The following is a 23,218-nucleotide window of genomic DNA, read 5'->3' as shown; positions in this document are numbered from 1 at the left end:
GGGGACCTCCTTGTGATGTTTTGCACTCGAGCTCGGCCCGGGTTCGGCGGGTGCAGAGTGGGCTGGATTCGCAGTTCCTGGCTGGCCACCAGAAGCTGCAGTTCAAACAAGTCCGGTGTTCACAGGAGAAACAGCTTGGAAAGTGAATGCAGGCAGGTCTTCTGGGGTTTTTGAGGTTGCTGTCCGCTGGACCTGCCGGGGTTATGCAGGAGCAGGTTAGAGGGGAGACAGGCCTGTAGGGCTGGGGCCAAGTCAGTGGGCATCCTCCTCTTGTTAGCTCTGCACGGCTTCTTGACCTTCTCTTCTTTTTCGTGTGGTTGCTGGATCTGAGGAAGGAAGGTTTAGTGTGCCCCTAAATACTACATTTAGGGGCGTTACAGGTAGGTGCAGGGACCAATGGGTCCCTTTCCTGGGGTGGGTACACTCTCTATTCTGCCACTCTCCAGTGGGAGGGAAGCAGGAGCCTGTCCCTGGTTGGCTGCGTCCCCCCATCCTCAAGATAGCGGGGACTCGAGGTTGTGCTTCTTCTCGCCTCCCCCACCTGAGGGTGGAGTTGATAGAGGTGGACACACCTCTTTTCCTCACTTGTTTTTCCCGCCGGTTCTCCCGCCCAAAGTGGGGGGAGAACCAGTGGGGACCAGTTGCTGAAAGCAGCAAATGGTCTGGAGAGGCTCACAAAGGCAGCATGCCTTTGAAGCTTCTCCTTCATGAACCCTGCCTATCCCGGGGGAGGAGGCTTGGCACCTCGTCCCAGGATGTGCATTGTTTCAGGCATTGTTTCAGCAAGCTCTCGATCTAGGGGTACAGAAACATGTCTGGTGGTGGCAGCCTGCGCAGACACTCAGTCAGGTTAGTGGGAGTTGGTCGAGTTTCAGCGGACATCTCTAATATGCCCTCTGTCGTGCAATTTACATTAAATCCCATACTAGCATCAGTGCGGGTTTAATGTGCTGAGAAGTTTGATACCAAACTTCTCAGTCTTCAGTGTAGACATCATGGTGCTGGGGAGTTCGTAATGACAAACTCCCAGCACCATATGCTCTTAATGGCCACACTGCAGTTACAGGGCCCAGGAATGGACTTGGGCACTGTAGGGGTACAGGGCTCAGGCACCCAAACCCTCACCACTGGTATAGGGCCCCCAGCTATAGGGGTGACTGAGGTATGCCAGGGCAGTGGTTTGTGGGCATGGCACACAGGGATGTGTGCCATGTCGACTCTGTTTTGTTCTGCACCAAGACACTCAGCCTGCAAAGGCAGTGTGTGTGTGTGTCAGGGCACAGGGCCTCCAAGGGTGCACAATAAGTGCTGCAGCCCTTAGAGGCCTTCCCTGGTCACAGTGCCCTGGGTACCATTTACCAGGGGCTGATCTGTGGCCAGAGAAGCCAACTGGGTTTAGGCTTCAATGCAATTATAGGGAAGGAACACAGGCCCTGGGTACCTGATTGGCAGGAGCCCAGGGCACACTCAGTCAAAGAACATCAGCAATTCAGCAAAATGTGGGGGCATACCATGCAAGAAAGAGGGCACTTTCTCACACTTTCCCTTATTGGGCACCAGAAAGTAGTGGAAATAACAACCACGTCCTACTTCTGGCGCAGGAACGCGATCGATGGCCCCCTTAGCCAAAAGGGCCGCGACTTCCTGTTAAAGAAGTGCCACGTGATCACCCAAAATGTGGTGGTACTGGGGTGGCATGGCTCGAGGGGTAGTCTCGAAGGGGAGGGAGTAGCCCCTTCAGACTATCTGTAAAACCCACTGATCCGAAGTGATGGTGCACCAGTGGGGGAGGTGATGGCGAATCCTGTCGCCCACATGGGCCTGAAAAACTGGACTAGGAAGGTTTTGGGGCAGTGGTGGCCGGGGTGGAAGTGGATTGACCCGCCCGCTGGCCCCCTGTCCCACCTTAGCGGGTCCCACGTCCGCGGCCGTGCTGAGACTGTTGCTGCGCCGGCCTGTGGCTCCGAAGCGAACATGTCGGGGCGCCCCTTCCGTGGCCACGAAAGGAGCGAAAAGCAGTAGGCGGAGGAGGGCACGTGGCAGATAGGCCCAAGTATTTGGATGTAGCCCGCGAGTCCTTAAAGCGCTCCAACGCACTATCCGCCTTGTTGACAAAAAGGCAAATACCATCAAAGGGCATGTCCATCAGAGTGTTCTGGACATCCCCCGAAAAGCCAGTAGTCCTCACCCAGGCGTGGCCGCGGAGTGCCATGTGGTGGAAATCGCCCTGCCCAGCGAGTCGGCGGTGTCAAGGCCACATCGAATTGTGAAATTCGCTGCATCTCTCCCCTCTGCAATAGCACTGTCCGCGCCTCCTCCTGACACTGAGGCAGCACTTGCACCACCGTATCCCACACAGAGTGGGAATACCGGCCCAAGAGGCATGCGGTGTTCACAGACCGCAGCCCTGAACTTGCATTAGAAAAAATCCTCTTCCCAAACTGTTCCAGTCTCTTGGATTCCCTGTCCGGGGGTGCGGTTAAGGAATGCGCTCTGGGACGTGGAGGCTTGGACAACCAAGCTCTCAGGGGTGGGGTGTTGGGAGAAGAAAAGGGGGGGGGGGGGGGGGGGGGGTCGCCCAGGGCCGGGCGATGGCGCCAGGCCACGTTCCTATCCACAGGAGCCCATGTGTTCGGCCGGGACCAGGTGCCCAAAAGAACGTCAGAAAGTGCATCATTAAAAGGCAACAGTGGCTCCGCAGAGGTAGCCAGCGGCTGAAGCACTTCTGTCAGGAGGTTAGTCCTGACGGACACTGTAGCGAGGTGGAGAACCTCTGCCGCCCTACGGAACATGACTGCGTAACTTACACCCTCTTCCGTAGCCACGGTAGGAGGAGTTCGCATGACAAGGTCAGGAGAGGTTTCAAGACCACTGGCATTCCCCTGCTCCTCTGCCTAGTCCAGGTCCTACTCACATTGAGCTATGAGGGTCCTCAAACCCCACCCAGTCCTCCACTTTCTCCGAAGGCTGATGTACAGGCCGAAAATAAGGAGGTTGGAAATCGGAGTAGAAAGGCCCCATTGGCGTTGAGCGATGCCGTTCTGGCGCCGTGTCCACATCGGGGTTGAAACTGTGGACGACGATGTCCGGTGGCACAGGTGACGTCGGAGGTGGTGCCGGTGGAGTCGACGTTGGTGGAGGTGTCACAAGGTCAACCGGCGTCAACCGGGATCCAGGCCTGGATCCCTGGGGTCCCTGCAGCACCGGGGCTGGAGTCGACAGCGATGCCGGAACCGGAGCCGTCGACAGTAAAGGGCGAGGAGCCACAGTTGGGCCCGCAGGGCCCAAAGGCACACCGGCGGGGCCTGGCGGCCCAACAAGGCGGGCCACAGCTTACAGAAATTTCTGCAGCTGGGCCGGAGGCGCCGCCGGACCTGGTAAGGGCGTGTAGGCCGACCGCGACTGCGTAGGCTCTGCCGGAGCCGTGGGGGAGGCACCACCCGCACCCTCAGCCGCGACGGGAAGTTGGAGAACGATGACGCTTCAACTTCTTGTGATGCTTCGCCTTCCCCGACCCAGAGTGCGAAGACTTCGATCCCGACGAACGATGGGGACAGTTCCGCGACCGGTCCCTCGACCTTCCACAGGACCGGGCCCTTGAGCAGCGCGGAGCCGACTGCCTGATTTCAAGCAACTTTCGGGACTGCTTCCGCAAAGTCTTCGGTGCCATGGCCCGGCAGTCGGGGCACAACTTGGGGTCGTGGTCACGCCCAAGGCAGTAGAGACACACGGGGTGCAGGTACGTCACAGACATCATCCGACGACAGTCCCCGCAAGACTTGAAGCCAGGCATCCCTACGGCACCAGGAGTCGAACAACTTGAAAAACAGAGACAAAAAGGCCTAGAAAAACTCAGTCAAAAAATGACTGGGATACCGCTCTCTCAGGATCTGCACTTGCTGGCGCGGAAAAAGTAACAACTGACGTCAGCGCGCGAGGGCGGCATCTAAGTAGCTGCCGCTATGTCATCTCGGCGACCACAATGCCAACGTCGGATGCAGGACGCCACCTTCCGACGCGCAGGGTTACTGCTGACGAAAACTTTCTGGAAACAGTCTGACGCCTGGGGGTAATTCTAAGGTAAAGAATCTATCACTACGTGTTTCTTTCAGATATCAAGAGGTTTGCAGTCGTCTGGAGGTGGTCTATGACTGACTGTGGCAACCCCCCTTTTAACAGTCAGAAGTCAAGGTAGGGAAAACTGGTGTCCCTAACCTACGAAGATGTGCAGTGACTACGTCCGTCAATTTTGGGCACTGGTAAAGCCAAAGCAGACTGAAAATGCAATTGGTCAACCCTGAATCGCAGAGAACAGCTCCGGGACTGCAGGATGGGGGAAATGAAAGTGTGTCCCCTGCAGAACGAAGGCTACCATCCTGTTGCCTCAATCTTAGTGAGAGCACCTTGAATTTGTCCAGACAAAGATCTAAAATTTGGACTAAGGAAACAGAAGGAATAACGTTGCATCTCTATTTCAGAGTCTGGAACCTTGTCTTTGTGACCTTTGGACAGGAGAATTTAAAGCCTAACAGATACTAGAACTCCGACAGGCACTCTGATGTGAGCTACTACGGGCAAACTTAAGTGGCTTAGGTGCTGATGCGGCAAGCAAAGGAAACTGGGAAAAACGATGTCCCTGTTGACATGAGCGATGTCTACTTGATTCCCACTCTTGGCCATGAAAGTACAGGGGTGACTGTTGCAGTGGTGGTGGTTTCTAGCGCTATCTAAACGGCAACCCTTTGGAGTAGCCTCAGAAGTATCAACACTGAGGAGAAAACTCTTGCAAGGGTGGAAAGTTAGAAGGAACGTGCCATGGCCCTACTTTATCTAAAGCATTTAAGGGCAGAATCAGCCTTATTGCCAAAAAGCCAGGATCTATCAGAAAGTCAGAACTATAAGGAATGCCTGCACATCTCCACAAAAACTTGTGGATTACATTGACTACGCATGGCAACGGATCACCAAACTAATTCCAACCGCTCACCCAAAGCAATCAGTGGTATCCATATCACATATTTGGCTAAATGGTGGCCATCTTGAATGGTTTGAACCAAGTAGGCTAAAATCCTACAGTACAGCTGGTAGATCTTGCTGCCCATGTCTCAGACAATGCATAAAATGGATTAAAAGGCAGACCGCATTGATCGATCTCAAGCCTCAATCCTTTTCAACTTACTGTCTGGAGGTGTTGTGGGGAATGCATTAGGATTCACTTAACGGGAGGAAGCCTGGACCACCAAAACTCTCAGGAGAAAAATTCCGGAAAGAGGTGTTGCGTCTGGCAACCCGCCGGTTCACTGATGAGCAAGATCAAGGCTTAGACCAAGTGCCCATAAGAGTGGCAGTTAGGGCTTCATTCAATCGAAGTAGGGGCTCAGATGAGGCTGGCCATGGGTGCAAAAGCACAATAAGGATATATGTCTGTGCGTTAAGGTTAAGAGATAGTAGCTGTAGGTCCAGACCTACAGCTGCTCATCTTATTAATATATTTAATCAACAAGAGCTAGCTACCTGGAAAGGTTATGTGTCTGGTAGTTCAAATAAAGGAACAATTGTTTTTAGGAAAAAACTTTGTTTTTTAGGAAGGCCCTCACCCACCAACCTAGTTGGTGGCATGCTTCATCATCGGGCACCACCTGAGGCCCCGAGAGTGCCTCAGGTGTGCTACGACGTCTGATTACAGCGGAGCAGGTTTTGTTAAATGAGTGGGCAGTGAAGTGATTTGTGTGGGGTTAAAAGAAGCTGTCCTGGAGGTCCCAGTCTATTCATTTATTACATGGGCCCCAGGCAGAATTAAAAACAAGGCTTTTGGACGTGGTTGGAGAGACTTATGGTCTCCCACGTCCTGTGTGGTCAACTAGTTTCAGCCAGGCCTCGGGGTAAAAAAACTGGCTTTCTTCAGGACCTATGTGTAAAGGGGTGAAACAAGGGGCTAACATGTAGTGAGCACCTTATGTGAAGCACTCGCTAAGGTGCTGTATATGTGAGAGGAGGTTTTCCTCTCTGTTTGTACTTGTGGAGAGAAAACAAACACAAAGACACATAATTCATGAGCCACATGATTTAGGCACACAAATGAAGGTAGTGGTACCTGGTGCCTAAATGTGAGCGGTTCAAACCGACAGTGCGTGGGCGGAATGTGAAGGTAGGTGAGATAAAATGCCGGGTAGTCATATTATGCGGTAATTGTGCTAGTACCTGAGGGCGGAATTTGCGAGATGCAATGGTGATCAAGGCTAGGAAAATATAAATTAGAAAGTGAGGGCTTACTTCCTAAATACAAAGGACAAACATGAGTCTCCGGCGGGGATCCGTGATGCTCAACCACTCTATGCGGGTACAGAGAACTAGAAATTAGGGTGCTGGTATGGGAAAAACAGGGGCTCTCAGCAAGCGGTAAAGTGTGCACACTCGGGGGAAGCCCGGTGGCGGTACCGCGTTGCGAGGCTCTCCCGTTTTCCCACTTACTTGGTGTAGTCACCGGATCTGCTGCTGCACCTGCAGTGTCCCGCCTGGAGCTCCGTCGAGAATGAGACTGAGCTACGGTGCTGTTTATGTAGGCTCTTCAGTTCACAGCTGAATCCCGTTATGGTTGGGGCGTGGCTTCTCACGTGAGTAGCGTCTGATAAAGGAAAATGAAAGAACAGACACAAAAGAAACACTCATGCTGTCTGTGTCTACACTTATCAGTACAGTTATGTTATAATCATAATCTAAGTGTGGTCAAGTGCAAATGACCGGAGTAGGTCAAAAACGTTCTGCTTCATTTGCGGGGAAAGAAAAGTGAAAAACGCGTCTGCGGTCGTAGGTGTTGACGCGGTGGGCGTGTCAGATACAATCGCAATGGTTATACTGACTGTGTCTACAGTAGTGAAGAGAACATAAGCGTCATGTTGCATAGCAGGGAAAGCAGGGTATGAACGAGTCTGCTGTCAAAGGGCACGTACGTGCAGCCGTTCTGGGTAGCAGACCCAGCCATAATGCTAGATGTGTGTGTATATTGTTCGTTGAGCCTGCATTATTGAGATCAGCAGTATGTTTGCTAAGGCCGGAACTCAAGTGGCCCTCTCAAGTAGAGACAATCCCATATGGGTAATGTGAATGCACCTTGTTAGCTATTTTAGTTTAGATTCACGCTAGTGGTTGAGTATGTAATCTGATTGAGTGTGGGCACTCACGAAGTCTACTAAAATGGTGTAGGTGGGCAGCATATTGCAGCTCACAGACCAGTCATGACTTTGCGGGTCATGGCGGGTCTTCTGGGAGTCTTGGCATGATTAGGGTCATTGTATTCTATTGGTGCAGTGCGTGAGGTGTATGTATGTACGCACGGTGCGTGGTCGACCCACCAGGCTGATGTCGAGGTTTAGAAGGATCAATGTTAGTAAGTTTCATTCAGCGACTTAAGCTGTTCCAGGGCATATTGTCATTCAGCCATTCGATGTGGGTTGAAAGACAGTAAATCCAGCGTTGCTCCTTAGTGAGCAGCGTTTTTTCGTTGTTGGTCTGATTAGGTGGAATGTGTTCAATGACTGTCCAGAGCATGTCGTTCGGTGTATGGCCTACTTGTAAGTACGATCCGCTGTAAAAAGACTAACAGCAAGCTCATGGACCACTACTTACAAGTAGGCCACACACCTAACCAGACCAACAACGAAAAAACGCTGCTCACTAAGGAGCAACGCTGGATTTACCGTCTTTCAACCCACATCGAAGGGCTGAATGACGATATACCCTGGAACAGCTTAAGTTGCTGAATGAACCTTACTAACATTGATCCTCCTAAACCTCCACCAGCCTGGTGGGTCGACCACGCACCGTGCGCACATACACACACCTCACGCACTGCATCAATAGAATACAATGACCCTAATCGTGCCAAGACTACCAGACGACCCGCCATGACCCGCAAAGTCATGACTGGTCTGTGAGCTGCAATATGCTGCCCACCTACACCATCTTAGTAGACTTCGTGAGTGCCCACACTCAATCAGATTACATACTCAACCACTAGCGTGAATCTAAACTAAAATAGCTAACAAGGTGCATTCACATTACCCATATGGGATTGTCTCTACCACCAGGTGCCACTTGAGTTCCGGCCTTAGCAAACATACTGCTGATCTAAATAATCCACGGCCAACCAACAATATACATGCACACCTAGCATTATTGCTGGTTCTGCCACCCAGAACGGCTGCACGTACGTGCCCTTTGACAGCAGACGCGTTCATACCCTGCTTTCCCCGCTATGCAACATGACGCTTATGTTCTCTTCACTACTGTAGACACAGTCAGTATAAACATTGCGATTGTATCTGACACGCCCACCGCGTCAACACCTACAACAGCAGACGCGTTTTTCACTTTTCTTTCCCCGCAAACGAAGCATAACATTTTTGACCTACTCCGGTCAATTGCACTTGCACACACTTAGATTATGATTATAACATAACTGTACTGATGAGTGTAGACACAGACAGCATGAGTCTTTCTTCTGTGCCTGTTCTTTCATTTTCCTTTATCAGACGCTACTCACATGAGAAGCCACGCCCCGACCACAAAGGGATTCAGCTGTTAACCGAAGAGCCTACATAAACAGCACCCTAGCTCAGTCTCATTCTCGACGGAGCTCCAGGCGGGACACTATAGGTGCAGCAGCAGATCCGGTGACTACACCAAGTAAGTGGGAAAACGGGAGAGCCTCGCAACGCGGTACCGCCACCGGGCTTCCCCCGAGTGTGCACACTTTACCGCTTGCTGAGAGCCCCTATTTTCCATAAACCAGCACCCTAATTTCTAGTTCTCTGTACCCCTATAGAGTGGTTGAGTATCAAGGATCCCCGTCGGAGACTCATGATGTTTGTCCTTTGTATTTAGGAAGTAAGCCCTCACCTTCTAATTTTAATTTTCCTAGCCTTGATCACCATTGCATCTCGCAAATTCCGCCCTCAGGTACTAGCACAATTACCGCATAATATGACTACCCGGCATTTTAGCTCACCTACCGACACATTCCGCCCACGCACACTCGGTTTGAACCGCTCACATTTAGGCACCAGGTACCACTACCTTCATTTGTGTGCCTAAATCATGTGGCTCATGAATTATGTGTCTTTGTGTTTGTTCTCCACAGGTACAAACCGAGAGGAAAACCTCCTCTCACATATACAGCACCTTAGCGAGTGCTTCACATAAGGTGCTCACTACATGTTAACCCCTTGTTTCACCCCTTTACACATAGGTCCTGAAGAAAGCCAGTTTTTTTACCCCGAGGCCTGGCTGAAACTAGTTGACCATACAGGACGTGGGAGACCATAAGTCTCTCCAACCACGTCTAAAAGCCTTATTTTTAATTCTGCCTGGGGCCCATTTAATAAATTAATGGACTGGGACCTCCAAAACAGCTTCTTTTAACCCCACACAAATCACGTCACTGCACACTCACTTAACAAAACCTGCTCCGCTGTAATCAGACTAGGTTGGTGGGTGAGGGCCTTCCTAAAAAACAAAAAAAAATTCCTAAAAAATAATTGTTCCTTTTTTTGAACTACCAGACACATAACCTTTCCAGGTAGCTAGCTCTCGTTGATTAAATGTATATCCCCTGGGGAAACGAACTAGCTACTCTAGTTCCTCACTCTCTTGTTGATTACAAGCATCTTATTATTATCACAGCAAAAGAAGCACTCTTCTGTTGGGGGTCCGGGGAGTAAAATCAACTATGTATCATGGGAAGTATTAGGTCTACTCCTCCTGTAATTCAATGTATAAACTGTCATCATGTGGTGGTGAATTATCCCCATCATTGTTGTCATCGCCAGGTGGTGTCAAACTCTGGTCAGTATCAGAACCAAAAAGATGATGGAGAATATGGGGATGGTTTTGAATTGACCTTGTGTAGTCCCATATGTGACGGAGGGGAGCCGCATATAAGCACCACTCCTGTGCGTCAATGTCAGTTTCTTGCTTCATTCTTGTCGGTACTAGTGCAGATCTCTAATTTGAGAAGTTTTCAGTTGGGGTAAAAGAGACCATTCCATGGAATGGGGAAATGGAAAGGCAGTGAGGAGTCTACAGTTGCATGGAGTATCAACCAGAAAGAGCATTTCCAAAGGTAAGTAACTTGTTATTCTGATGGATACTTCTAACTGGAGATTCCTCACCTTTATAAAATATATCAAAGCAGTGCCTCCCAAGATGGTGGCTTCATGGAATAGGGTCAGATCAAAAGGTCCTGTAGGACTGAACAGGCTAAAAGCCCATCCCTTTGGACCTGGCTGTCAAGGCAGTATTGCTCTATGCATGTGGGCACCGATGCCCTTATTGCAGCCTGAGAGATATCAAGAACACAACCTCCGCGTGCCAACTTAGTGGAAACAACCTTGGCTATGGTGGAAAGCACCCACAGACCTTCTGAAGGCTGCATTTTGGCCAATGTGTAGCAGATCTTAATGAAGAGGACTACCCAGCTTGACAGTCCTTTTCTACACTATTTTGCCTTTCTTTGCCCCAGAAAATTCAACAAAAAGCATATAGTCCACCTGATGGTCTTTGGAGTGATTGATGTAAAAGCACAGAGCTCTCAGTGGTCCTGATGCAAGGGATCAAAGGATGCTGAAAATGCTCAATAATGATGTAGCAGATGTGCCGATTGACTGGGGTCTTGCTGGGGCCATCCCTTGACCCACAAATATGGTGGGTTGACTTTGGATGCAGAGGCCGACATCCCATGAAGTCCAGATAGAGTCCAGCACTGAACCAGTTACCATTGTTCTAGTGCTCTTCAGCTATTACAAAACTGTTCATTCCCCTTTTCTGGTAATAGCTTGTCCACCGTGCGACCAGGTTGCACTTCTTTGACTCTGCTAGGTCTGGCAAACTCAGCTGCAACTTCTGAGTGGCGAGTCTCCCAGGCTGTCATTTGGCAAGGAGCCATGATTAGATGATCTCAGCTACCACTCACCAAAGCAGACCTCCTCAGCTTTTGTAGCCGCAGTGATACAAGAAAGCCAGCTCCCAGGGCTCCGGGATGATTTTTCTTCGAGCCAGGCACCACCAGCCCAGTCTACCCTTTCCTAGCCCAAGGAGCTGCAGGTGTAGTCCAATCTTCAGAGCAACCTCTCTTTGCCGGTTTCAACTTCAGCAAGTTCTTTGGTCATCTCTCCAGTCCAGAACGGATCAGCAGTCTGGGGCCATGGATGCCACTCTTATGCCCACAAAGTGCCCTCAGCGGTCACTAGTCAATTGGCTAATTTAGTACCTCCAACTTGATGACAACTTCCTAAGAAGTGTGGTATCCAGCTATCCCAAAGCACTGTGTTCTGCCCACTCTCAAGATGGCAGAATATCTCTGTCGTCTTGTGGAGCTAGGTGGGGCTACCTCTGGGCTACATGCATACGAGAAATCCAGCCTGACCAGCTTTGTACCCTTGCTGTCCCAGACACCCTCCTGCCTCCTTAAATAAAGGAGCAGCCCCTCTTCATGTGTGCTTACCATCTGCCCTTTAAAGGTGGCTTCCCCTTTGAAGCTCACCTTTTGGACTCACAACCTGTGTGGCTTTTCTTGCCATCAGGAGAGAACATCTCCTCCCTCGGCAGGCCCTTTGCAGGCTTTCCTGGGAGTCGTTCACACCTCTTCCCAGGAGACTGTCTACAGGATAGCCCTGTATGTGCAACCATAAACAGGCACTGGAAAACCTTGGGCAACAAAGTGGCAACTTACTAAAGTTGTACTTTGCCCACTAGTGACATTAAGTTTGATTTAAACAATACATCAGATTTAATGCACAGACTCTTTTGATACCTTGAAGTACCAACCTTAGTAGCAACGTCAGCCTGTAACTCTGCACTTGCCAATGGGGCTACTAGTCTTTCAACAATAAAACGAAAACAATTTTTAATGTTAGGCCCTTAAAAACATGAAACTACAGGTCCATCCTTTTAATATGAAGCACACTACATTTAGGGCTCAGTAGGCCTGCTTCAGAGGCAACTTAAAAATATAAAAAAGGACGGCTTGAGCTTTGCCATTACTTGAAATAGCAAAGTAGAGTTAACAGTTTAAAACTGCTCTCCCAGCCAGCCAACAGCAGGCTGGGAGTCATGCTTTTGACTTGTCACAGTTGTGTTGGTACAACTAGTGCTGCAGCCCACAAGAGACACTAACGTACAGGCCCTAGGCTAACCTGGTACCATATACTAGGGACATGGAAGCAAGACAAGTTATTGACAATTGGTGATAAGCCAATTAATCATACCTTTTAAATGGTCAGATCACATGCACTGAGCCCTGATTAGCAGGGCTCTGGCATTTCAGTGACTGCACCAGTGCCTTGTAGTCAAAATTGGGGCAAAACATGGGAGGCAAGCCTGCAAAAAAGCCTGTTTGTTACAGTTAAACTGGGATGATGTCTGTGGTGATTGGAGTAGTGGTGGTGTGTATGGCTGAGTAAGTGTTGGTGGTGTGTGAGGCCTAGGGGAAGAAAGCTGCAGTTGTAGAATAGTGGCCTTGTCCCTAACCGTCCGAGGGATCAAGAAGGATTGGAGGTGCTCTGAAAGATGGTGCACAAAGGGTTTTTCTTCCAGCACCTCCTTCTCCACAAGGACAACATTGTTGGTATGGTTTAGCATGGCATCCTGCAATGTTGAAAGTAGTGCTCTTTAAATATTTCCTGTTTATGGTTTCCTTTGCCCAAAATATTAAGTACACTACTTGAGGTCTGCAAACCTGGAAGTTCTTTAAAAAGAAAAAAAAAACTAGAGTAGAGAAAATTGCATTTCTTGTTCGCATTTGCAAAATTGGCTTCATACGGCCTGGCTTCAACAGGTAATCTATGCAATATCCCTGACATTTAAATGGCATGAACTGCTTGTATGAGGTGATGCTGTCCCATGAGCAATCTTAAAAGACACTTTCTGGGGTAGTATTGTCAAGGGAAGGTATACTGTGCTACTTACAAGTGGTGTTTAAGCCTCCATTCTGTCTTAGCATGAATGGGCTTAGCAAGTAGTCTGTGGTTGCCCATACTGCTAACCATAACCTTCTCGCTAGTATGGTGTCCCTTACTACCCCCTCTGACTGGGCAGTCCCCCACAATAGGAATCTATCTCCTGAGATCAGCACATGGCCTTTGCAATTTCAGCATCTTTATAATGCCAGCTCAACATGTCAACCATCATTCTACACACTCAAGAGGTTTGGTAGAGGAGGCTTTAGAGACTGTGTGCGATAACGGAGAAGTGGCATAAAATGGAAAATAACTACATCACAATGCATTAGCAATCCTTAACCCAGCTACATCTCCTCCTATGAGTTGCTTGTCTTTGACCATGTACAGCTCTCCACTGCCTTTTGGCTAGTTTTGGGCTTCAGAAATGACATATACATACATTAGATTTTCAGCTATCTCCAGTTTAATCATCCCTACATAACCTACATTTCCTCAGCCACATACACCCACTCCTTGCACCCCTCTACCAACTTTAAAGGTACCCAGATTCAGTGCCTGCCAGGGAGATATTTCTTAAGTATAGAAATCACTAGGGAAAGCATACACATTTAGGCATCTCTAAGCTTAAGTACACATGCTGAAAATTAAATAAACAAAACTTACATTTGAATGGATATACACAACGGATAGACATTAACGTGGCCTTCTATCAGATAAAACAGCAAAAAGATGAAAACATTTCTGAAACACAAAGCCAAAGATTAAGGTAAACTGTACCAGCTTCAGAGCCTGCAGTAGCTGCAGTAACCACGCTTCTGCGCCCACTGGCATTGTCCTGGTTGCTGTGATTGCTCTCGCTGTCACTCTCAGTTTCAGCTGCAGCTAATAAGTCCAACTCCATATCACTACCTAAAGAATGAATACAGTTGACCATATGAAAGACTGGATTTAAAAAACAGACAACCTAGTTGTAAAATAACAAGAAAAGAATAGGTTACTTACCCCGCAAGCATCTATCCGTAGCGTGTAGTGCCGCAGATTCATATGCTTAGCATTGTCTTGCCATCTTGTGTTGAGTTTGGACGATTACAAGTTATTTTTCGTAGAGGAAGTCTGAGTCGAGAGATATAGCGACTCCTCCTTCGGTATGTATTGACCATGTATCTCGGCTCTTTTGTTAAATAGTTTTTGGCTCAACGGGTGAGTGTTAGAAAGAAGGAGCAATCAAGTGACAATGAAGAGAACATACGAACAAGTTACTTACCTTCGGTAACGATGTATCTGTAAGAAACATTAGTTAGATTCCTCACCTTAGAATATCCCCAGGCGTCAGACTGGATCCGGAAGATTTTTCGTCAGCAATACCCCTTGCGCGTCGCTAGGCGTCGTCTGCGGCTCCGCGTCCGTCGTCGGCGTCGTGCGCCGGGATGACGGAGTACTTAGACGCCGCCCTCGCGCGCTGACGTCAGTTCTTGTACATAGCCTTCCGCGCCAGGAACGCAGAGCCATGCAAAGACCGACACTGGTGCCAAAAATAAAATCTAGGGGCCTGAAAGGACAACCTTAACCCTAGATGTCAGTTCGCAGAACGGGGAGGATGGGAGGGTCGGTGAGGAATCTAACTAACTAATGTTTCTTACAGATACATCGTTACCGAAGGTAAGTAACTTGTTCATCTGAAAGAAACACGTTAGTTAGATTCCTCACCTTAGAATAGATACCCAAGCAATACCATCCCCGGTGGTGGGTCTGCGAACCAAGATCACACCAGAAAGTCCTGGAGGACAGAACGGCCAAAGAAGCCATCCCTCCGGACTTGGCTGTCAAGGCAATAATGCCTGGCAAACGTGTGTAGCGAAGCCCACGTCGCCGCCTGACAGATGTCTTGCAAAGGGACTCCCCGTCCCAAGGCAGTAGTAGCCGCCGTGGCCCGAGTAGAATGGGCGCGCAGCCCAACAGGAGGGTCCTTTTTAGCCAAGGAATAGCAAATTTTTATACACAAAACGACCCACCGAGAGATGGTCCGTTTGTGCACAGCTTTCCCCTTCTTAGCGCCCACGTACCCAACAAAAAGCTGGTCGTCCACCCGGAACGGTTTTGTGCGGTCCAGATAAAAGGAGAGCGCACGTTTTGGGTCCAGACGGTGGAGCCTCTCTTCCTCATTGGAAGGATGCGGAGGCGGAAAGAAGGTGGGCAAGGTGACAGACTGCCCAAGATGAAATGGAGTCACCACTTTAGGAAGAAAGGAGGGACGAGGCCGAAGGACAACCTTGTCCGGATGAACAGATAGAAAAGGAGGCTTTGAAGATAAAGCCTGGAGCTCACTCCCCCGTCTAGCCGAGGTGATGGCTACCAGAAAAGATGTCTTAAGAGTCAGAAGACGAAGAGGACAATTGTGAAGAGGCTCGAAGGGAGCGCACATCAGGAATGTCAATACCAGATTCAAGTCCCACTGAGGCATTACAAAAGGGACAGGAGGGAACGTGTGTGTAATGCCTTTGAGAAAGCGTGTAACCACAGGGGACTTGAAAAGAGAAGGCTGATCAGGAAGCCGCAAGAAGGCGGAGATGGCAGCAAGATAACCTTTCAGGGTGCCCAGGGCAGAGCCCTGCCGGGCCAGAGAAAGAAGGAAGAGGAGAACCTCAGAAAGAGGGGCGGAAAGGGGATCCACAGCCTTTGCTGTGCACCATGCCACAAATTTGTTCCACCGGCAGGCGTATACGGACTTTGTGGAGGGACGCCTGGCTGCCAGAATGATATCACAGACTTCAGGAGGCAAGTCAAATGGCATCAACTGCCGCCGCTCAATCTCCACGCATGGCGGTGGAGGCTGGACAGGTTCGGGTGGAGGACCGTCCCCTGCTGCTGCGACAGAAGATCCTCCCGAAGGGGCAGACGTATCGGGGGATCGGTCAACAGACTGAGTAGCTCGGGATACCAGTATCTTCGTGCCCAATCCGGAGCCACCAAGATGACTTGGGCCCGGTCGTGCCTGATCTTCGTCAGCACTCTGGGCAGAAGTGGTATAGACGGAAAGGCGTACAACAGACCGCAACTCCACTCGTGACGAAAAGCGTCGCCGAGCGAGTGCCGCCTTGGAAATTCCAACGCGCAGAACTGCTGACATTGCGCGTTCTCTTCGGTGGCGAATAGATCTAACCAAGGCTCTCCCCACTGCTGAAAGAGACCTTGCGCCACTTCGGAGTTCAGACGCCATTCGTGATCCATCATGCACCGGCGGCTGAGTTCGTCTGCTCTGGCGTTCAGAGAGCCCGCCAGATGTTGAACCACTAGGGTGACGCCCTGGTGTTCCAGCCACGTCCAGAGGCGCAGAGCCTCCTGACAAAGGGTCCACGACCCCACCCCGCCCTGTTTGTTGCAATACCACATGGCGGTGGTGTTGTCCGTGAACACCTGCACGACACTTCCCCTGACAGAGGGAAGGAAGGCTTTCAGTGCAAGCCGGATCGCTCTCAACTCCAACAGGTTGATGTGGAGACGAGACTCCGCCGGAGACCAGAGGCCTCTGATCTTCGCCTCCCCCATATGGCCACCCCAACCCAGGAGGGACGCATCCGTCACTACGACATGCTCCGGTTGGGGAAGGGAGAGGCTCTTGCCCTTGACCCACTCGCGGTCCGTGAGCCACCACTGCAACTGCTGTGCAGTGCCCTCCGAGATCAAGACATGGTCGGACAGGTTGCCGTGATGCTGGGCCCACTGAAACTTCAGGTCCCACTGCAGAGCTCGCATGCGCCGCCTGGCGTGATGCACTAGTAGGATGCAGGAGGCCATCAGCCCCAGAAGCCGCAACGCTAGCCTGACCGAAACCCGGGATAGAGGCCGAAAGATGGGAATCGGGGCCTGTATATCCCGGACCCGCTGTTCCGGTGGATGGACCTGGAACTGCGCCGAATCGAGAACCGCTCCGATGAAGAGGAGCTTCTGAGAGGGACTCAGGTGTGACTTCGGCACGTTGATGGAAAACCCCAGCAAATGCAGGAGATCCGCCGTAGTCTGGAGGTGGGAGACGACTGCCTGGGGCAAGCCCGCCTTCAACAACCAGTCGTCGAGATAGGGGAAGACTGAAACCCCTGATCTGCGCAGATGAGCTGCGACCACCGCCAACACTTTCGTGAACACCCGAGGGGCACTGGTGAGGCCGAAGGGGAGCACGGTAAACTGAAAGTGCTCTTGGCCCACCGTGAACCGCAGGTAACGCCGGTGGGCCGGCAGGACGGGGATATGAAAATATGCGTCCTGCAAGTCCAACGCTACCATCCAGTCTCCAGGGTCTAGGGCAGCTAAAACCTGAGCCAACGTTAGCATCTTGAACCTGTCCTTTCGGAGGAAGGCATTGACGTTCCGGAGGTCCAAGATAGGGCGTAGGCCCCCCTTGCCCTTCTTGGGAACCAGAAAGTAGTGGGAATAACAACCACGACCTACTTCTGGACTCGGAACGCGCTCGACGGCCCCCTTGGCCAAGAGAGCCGAAACTTCCTCGCGGAGAAGATGCAAATGATCCCCCGAGATACGGTGGTGCTGCGGTGGCATGGCTGGAGGGGTCGTCTCGAAGGGGAGGGAGTAGCCCCTTCGGACGATTTGCAGCACCCACCTGTCCGATGTTATGGACTGCCAGTGGAGCAGGTGATGGCGAACTCTGCCGCCCACTGGCGTGGTATGGGCCTGAAAGCTCGGACTAGGAGGGCTTTGAGGCGGATGCTGCCGGGGTGGAAGTGGGCTGACCACGTCGGCCTCCATTTCCGCCACGGCGGAAGCCACGTCCGCGACCGCGCGCAGGTTGGTTCTGCGGCTGGTGGCTTTGCGGACGTGAGGAGGCGCCCCTTCCTTGGCCACGAAAGGGGCGAAAAGCGGAGGTGTGCGCCCGCGGAGCCGAGAGGCCCAAGGACTTGGCCGTAGCCCGGGAGTCCTTAAAGCGGTTCAGCGCACTGTCCGCCTTCTCACCAAACAGGCGAGTGCCATCAAAGGGCATGTCCATGAGGGTGGTCTGGACATCCCCGGAAAATGACGTGGACCGCATCCAGGCGTGGCGGCGGAGCGCCACCGTGGTTGAAATCGCCCGACCCAGCGAGTCCGTGGTGTCAAGCCCACATCGTATGGCGTGCCGTGCTGCATCCCTCCCATCGGCCAAAGCCTGGGTAAGACGCGTCCGGACCTCCTCCGGACACAGGGGCAGCACGTCCTCCACCGTATCCCACAGGGAATGGGAATAACGGTCCAAGAGACAGGCGGTATTTAAGGACCGCAGGCCCAAACTAAGGGACGAGAACAGTTTCTTGCCAAACTGCTCGAGTCTCTTGGAATCCCGGTCCGGCGGAGCGGTCGGGAAGGAGGATTGGGAGGTAGAGGCCTGGATAACCAGACTCTCGGGGGTGGGGTGTTGGGACAGGAAACTGGGGTCGCCCGGAGCAGGGCGGTGGCGCCTGGCAACGTTCCTATCCACAGGAGGAACTGTGGAGGGCTTGGACCAGGTGCCCTGCAGAACGTCAGTGAGGGCCTCGTTGAACGGCAGCAGAGGCTCAGTGGAGCTTGCTGAGGTTTGAAGCACCTCAGTGAGGATGTTAGTCCTCACAGCCACGGCAGGCAACTCGAGCCCAAGGGCCTCGGCCGCCTTGCGCAGCACCACAGAAAATGCTGCACCCTCCTCCGAAGCCACGGTCGGAGGAGAAGTGAATCCAGTGTCTGGCAAGGTGTCCAGCCCACTGGCCTCCCCCAGTTCATCTGCCCAGTCCTGAGAAAGCTGTGATTGAACAGCCATAGGGTCCTCGAACCCCTCCCAGTCGCCCCCTTCTTCCGATTCCTGATAAACAGGAGGAATGATCGGAACCGGACTGTAGAGATGGTAGGACTCAAGCGGCGTCGGATGCGGCGCCGGGTCCGGATGAGGGCTAAACTGGGGTGTTGGCGCCAAAGGCGTCGGCGGCGCCGGAGGTGTAGGCGTGTGCGCCGGCGGCGCCGGTGACGGCGTCGGTGGTTCAGGCGTCGGCGCCGGTGGAGGAGTGACTAGGTCAACCGGCGTCGACTGGGGCCCAGGCATGGGCACTGCGGCGTCGAGACCGGAGTCATCGACGGCGCCGGGGCCAGAGCCGCCGGCAGGCAAGATCGCCCAGTCGAGTCCGCGGGGCCCGAAGGCGCGCCAGCGGGCGTCGACGGCGGGGCCAGGCTCCTCATGGCCGAGAGGAAGGCACTGATCTCCGCCGGCGCCGCGTCAGTCCCAGGGACCGGAAGGTATGGGGGCGGACGCGGCACCTGCGGCTCCGCCGGAGCCGCGGGGGTGGAACCACCCTGACCCTCGGCCGAGTCGCGCGACCGGCGAGGGGAGTCCGAAGAGCGGTGTCGCCTCTTGGACTTCTTTGAGCGTTTGGACTTACCCGACGACTTGGAGCCGGACGATCGATGGCGTCGGCTAGGGCTCCGCAAGCGATCCTTGGACCTCCTCCTGGACCGGGATTGCGCACGACGCGGAGCCGAGTGGCGAAGCTCGAGAAGCTTGCGGGACCGCTCCCGCCTAGCCTTCGAAGTCAGGGCCTGGCAGTCGTTGCACGACTCCGCGTCGTGGTCGGGGCCTAAGCAGTAGAGGCACCGGCGGTGGTGATCGGTCACCGACATCAGTCGATGGCAATCCTCGCAAGCCTTGAACCCAGGCATCCTACCGGCACCAGATGTCGACAGACAAGGATCAAAAATGATCAAAAAAGATTTAGTCAAAAAAGACTAAAAGGGGTAGCTCTCCCGGATCTGCGCTTACTGGCGCGGAAAAAAGAAGAACTGACGCCAGCGCGCGAGGGCGGCGTCTAAGTACTCCGACGACGTCATCCTGGCGCACGACGCCGACGACGGACGCGGAGCCGCAGACGACGCCTAGCGACGCGCAAGGGGTATTGCTGACGAAAAATCTTCCGGATCCAGTCTGACGCCTGGGGATATTCTAAGGTGAGGAATCTAACTAACGTGTTTCTTTCAGATGTATAAATTTGAGTGTGTAAAGTATGTTTTAAATGAACAAGTTACTTACCTTCGGTAACGATGTATCGGTGAGAGACATAGGTTAGTTATAGATTCCTTACGTTAGAATTTCCCCCAGGCATCATACTGGATCCGGAGAATTTTTCCTACCAGTACCCCTGCGCGTCAGTAGGTGGCGTCGGTCGGCTCCGCGTCCGTCGTCTGTGTCGTGGTCACCGGGATGACTTTGCAGTGCCTACTTAGATGTCGCCCCTGCGATGTGACGACAGTTATGACATGACTTTAACGCCAGAAGGGCAGAGCCATGAAAGACACGGACCACTGGTGCGCCACAACTAGGCAAACCCCACCGGATATTGTGGCAGAGATGTGCAAATTTAGCGGCACAAAAATGGAAATTTAGCAGCATTATTGCGGCACTTTATATTACTCGTAATCATTCCTTTTCAGCCTTAAATTAATGTAAACTGATTTAGCAAGGTATTCCACTGTGAAACTGGAATTTTTAGTGTTTGTGGCTCTAGAGAAGCACAGCTTTAATCAGCACCTCGTGAGAGGGGGCCCTATTTCTCCCTGGGGTGATCTAGCACCCATGTATGCACCCCTGCCGGGGCACTGCTACCTCCTTGACCCTTCCATTTTAAAAAACAGTAATTTCTATCATCTTTTTTAACATTGAAAATATATTGATAATACCAATATGACCCATACAGGAAGTCCTGCTTTGCTGCTAGAGCGCTTTACTAGAAAGTAATGCAGCAAATTAAGAGTGGCAATTTAAGTGACACTTTGTGAGTGGACAAAGGCAAGGAAATTTATTTAAAAAACTATCCTCTTTTCTGAAACCCAATGGTCTAAAAGGGCCTTAAAATATCCCCAGCAGTTCTGAAGCGCTGCTGCTGGGTACATAGCTGCCAAGGTTTCAGATTGCTTATATGTGACATTTTCATAAATTCAGTGTAAATATGACTGACATTCAATGACTATGACTGACACTTTCTCATAAACAAAATCAAGCAATGAAGTCTAGAGAAACAGATAAATATCAGAAATTACACACCCATTTGAGCAATTAGAAACTCTAAGAATATCTTGAAACTGCAGCAAAGTACCAGAAATGGCAGGACACTATCCTAGTGCCTTTGTATCCTGATTCACATACTTTGCAGAAGGCATAATAATCCTCTGCCCTATTTTGTCATGACAAAACGCTGATCTTGCAACAGCAGGAGCATTATTCAGCAGTTAGACAAAACAAAGATCTTGCCACCAAATGTGTTAACGTCCAGAGTTTTTTCATTATTATTATTCCCTGGGATCTACTGGGCACACAAAGGCCTCTGCAGCAGGTGTGTTAACCCCAAAAGATAATTTAAAATCCAGACTTTGCAACCAATAGGACAGAACAGATTTACTACCACATTTCTCCTTGTTGCCAATTTCATTGTTGCAGAGTTTTTTTTAAAAAAAAGTATATGTTGAGGCCTAGATTTTGTGTCAGGGTTGCGTCACTTTTTTGGCACAAACCCAACACAAAATCTCCTAATGCGCTTAAATGTACATTAGAGAGACCTGCTCAACATGTGTGAGGTCTGAAGATCTGATGTCACTTGTGATATCACTTCCTGTGAAGTCATGGGCTGTATGATGAGACACATCATGTCACTTGCATACTGCCCAACTTGGTTGGTACCCCACTTCTATTTTTTAGGACTTATGCCCTGGAGCAAGCAAACAAACATGTAAATGGACCGGTGGAACCACAATTCCTACAATTCAGAAATCTAGCACTTGTTCCATTATATGATCTAGCAAGCGTGTAATGCACGGGAGGCACCGGGTCAGCCTGACATGCTTCGACGTCTTGCATACTTGAACTCTCAACCTCATGCATGAAAGGCGGGGACTGCTGCTGAGATAGCTCCAACTGTTCAAACATCGCGCTCTCTTCTGTATAACAGATAAGAGATAACCATTTCTTTTCCGCTAGGGGGTCGCTATTGTAATGATGATGAAACCATGCAGTGCCTTCTGTTTTTGCCGAGCCGACGTTTTCTTAACCCGGCGCTGCTTATACGTCTACTCCTTTAAAACAACAGTGTATTTGAGAGCATTACTTGCAGTGACCCAGCATATTTTAGTTTTTTTTTAAAAGATTGTAAACCCTGTCTCACCTTCGCTTTGCAGATTATAAGTAAAGTACATTGCGAACAAGCAGCGCTTCGATAATATTACTCCTTCCTCGTCTACCAGTTCAGAATTGCAAGCTAGATTAATAGAGAAATTCAAAACCACAAGCAGAACAGCTAGATGTTACCTATAGAGAAATGCACATTCCCGGAGCTGAAGGCGAAAGAACACCGCTCCCTGAGACGTGTGTTGCTTGAACTCAGGATAGCTAAAGGCTTGGATCTTGGCCAGGAGGAAGCAGGTATTGGACGACCGGACAGTGGCACGTAGTGACGTGTACGCCCACAGCAAATGAAAGTATTGTTTGTTTTGCTGACACTTTTTTTGTAAATATCGCGGCAATAATTGTAAATATCGCGCCCATTGCGCAAGTAAGCTGATTTCGCGATTTTTTCGTGAATCGTGAAATCGCGAAATACTGGAGGGTCTGACTAGGGCCCTGTAAGGGAGTCCCTATCCCTAGAAGTCAGTTCGCAGAGCGGGGAGGATGGGTGGGGCGGTGAGGAATCTATAACTAAGCTATCTCTCTTACAGATACATCGTTACTGAAGGTAAGTAACTTGTTCATCTGAAAGAGGCAGTTAGTTATAGATTCCTTACCTTAGAATAGATACCCTAGCAATACCAACCCCAGAGGAGGGTTTGCATGCAAACCAAGTTCACACCAAAAAGTCCTGGAGGACAAAACAGGCAAAATAGCCGTCCCTCTGGACTGTCCAGGCAGTAATGTCTGGCGAACGTGTGCAGAGATGCCCACGTTGCCGCCTGGCAGATGTCAAGGAGAGGGACTCCACGTAACAATGCAGGAGTTGCTGCCGTAGCCCTAGTGAAATGAGCACACAGCCCCACTGGAGGCTCCTTTTTCGCTAAAGCGTAACACATTTTTATACAAAGGACAACGCATCGGGAGATGGTACAGTTTTAGACAGCTCCATCTTTCTTGGCACCCACATAGCCAACGAAGAGTTGATCGACCATCCGGAAATCTTTAGTACAGTCGCGATAGGAGAGCGCACATTTTGGGTCCAGACGGTGGAGTCTCTCCTCCTCCTTAGAAGTGTGCAGAGGTGGGAAAAAGGTGTGCA

General features: G+C 51.0%; 1 protein-coding gene across 15 annotated transcripts in view; it reads right to left on the bottom strand.

Moving 5' to 3' along the window:
• UBR5 (ubiquitin protein ligase E3 component n-recognin 5) overlaps nucleotides 1–23,218 on the bottom strand; it is a 2,036,132-nt gene that overhangs the window by 744,052 nt on the left and 1,268,862 nt on the right. For all 15 annotated transcript variants that reach the window (XM_085605144.1, XM_085605147.1, XM_085605145.1 and 12 more), the window contains one exon: nucleotides 13,734–13,865. In XM_085605144.1, the coding sequence (XP_085461270.1) occupies nucleotides 13,734–13,865 (132 nt within the window). The remainder of the gene's footprint in view (nucleotides 1–13,733; nucleotides 13,866–23,218) is intronic.

This window comes from Triturus cristatus, chromosome 5_1, assembly GCF_964204655.1.
Source record: "Triturus cristatus chromosome 5_1, aTriCri1.1, whole genome shotgun sequence".
Classification (NCBI taxonomy): domain Eukaryota; kingdom Metazoa; phylum Chordata; class Amphibia; order Caudata; family Salamandridae; genus Triturus; species Triturus cristatus.
This window is presented reverse-complemented; position numbering and strand designations above follow the sequence as displayed.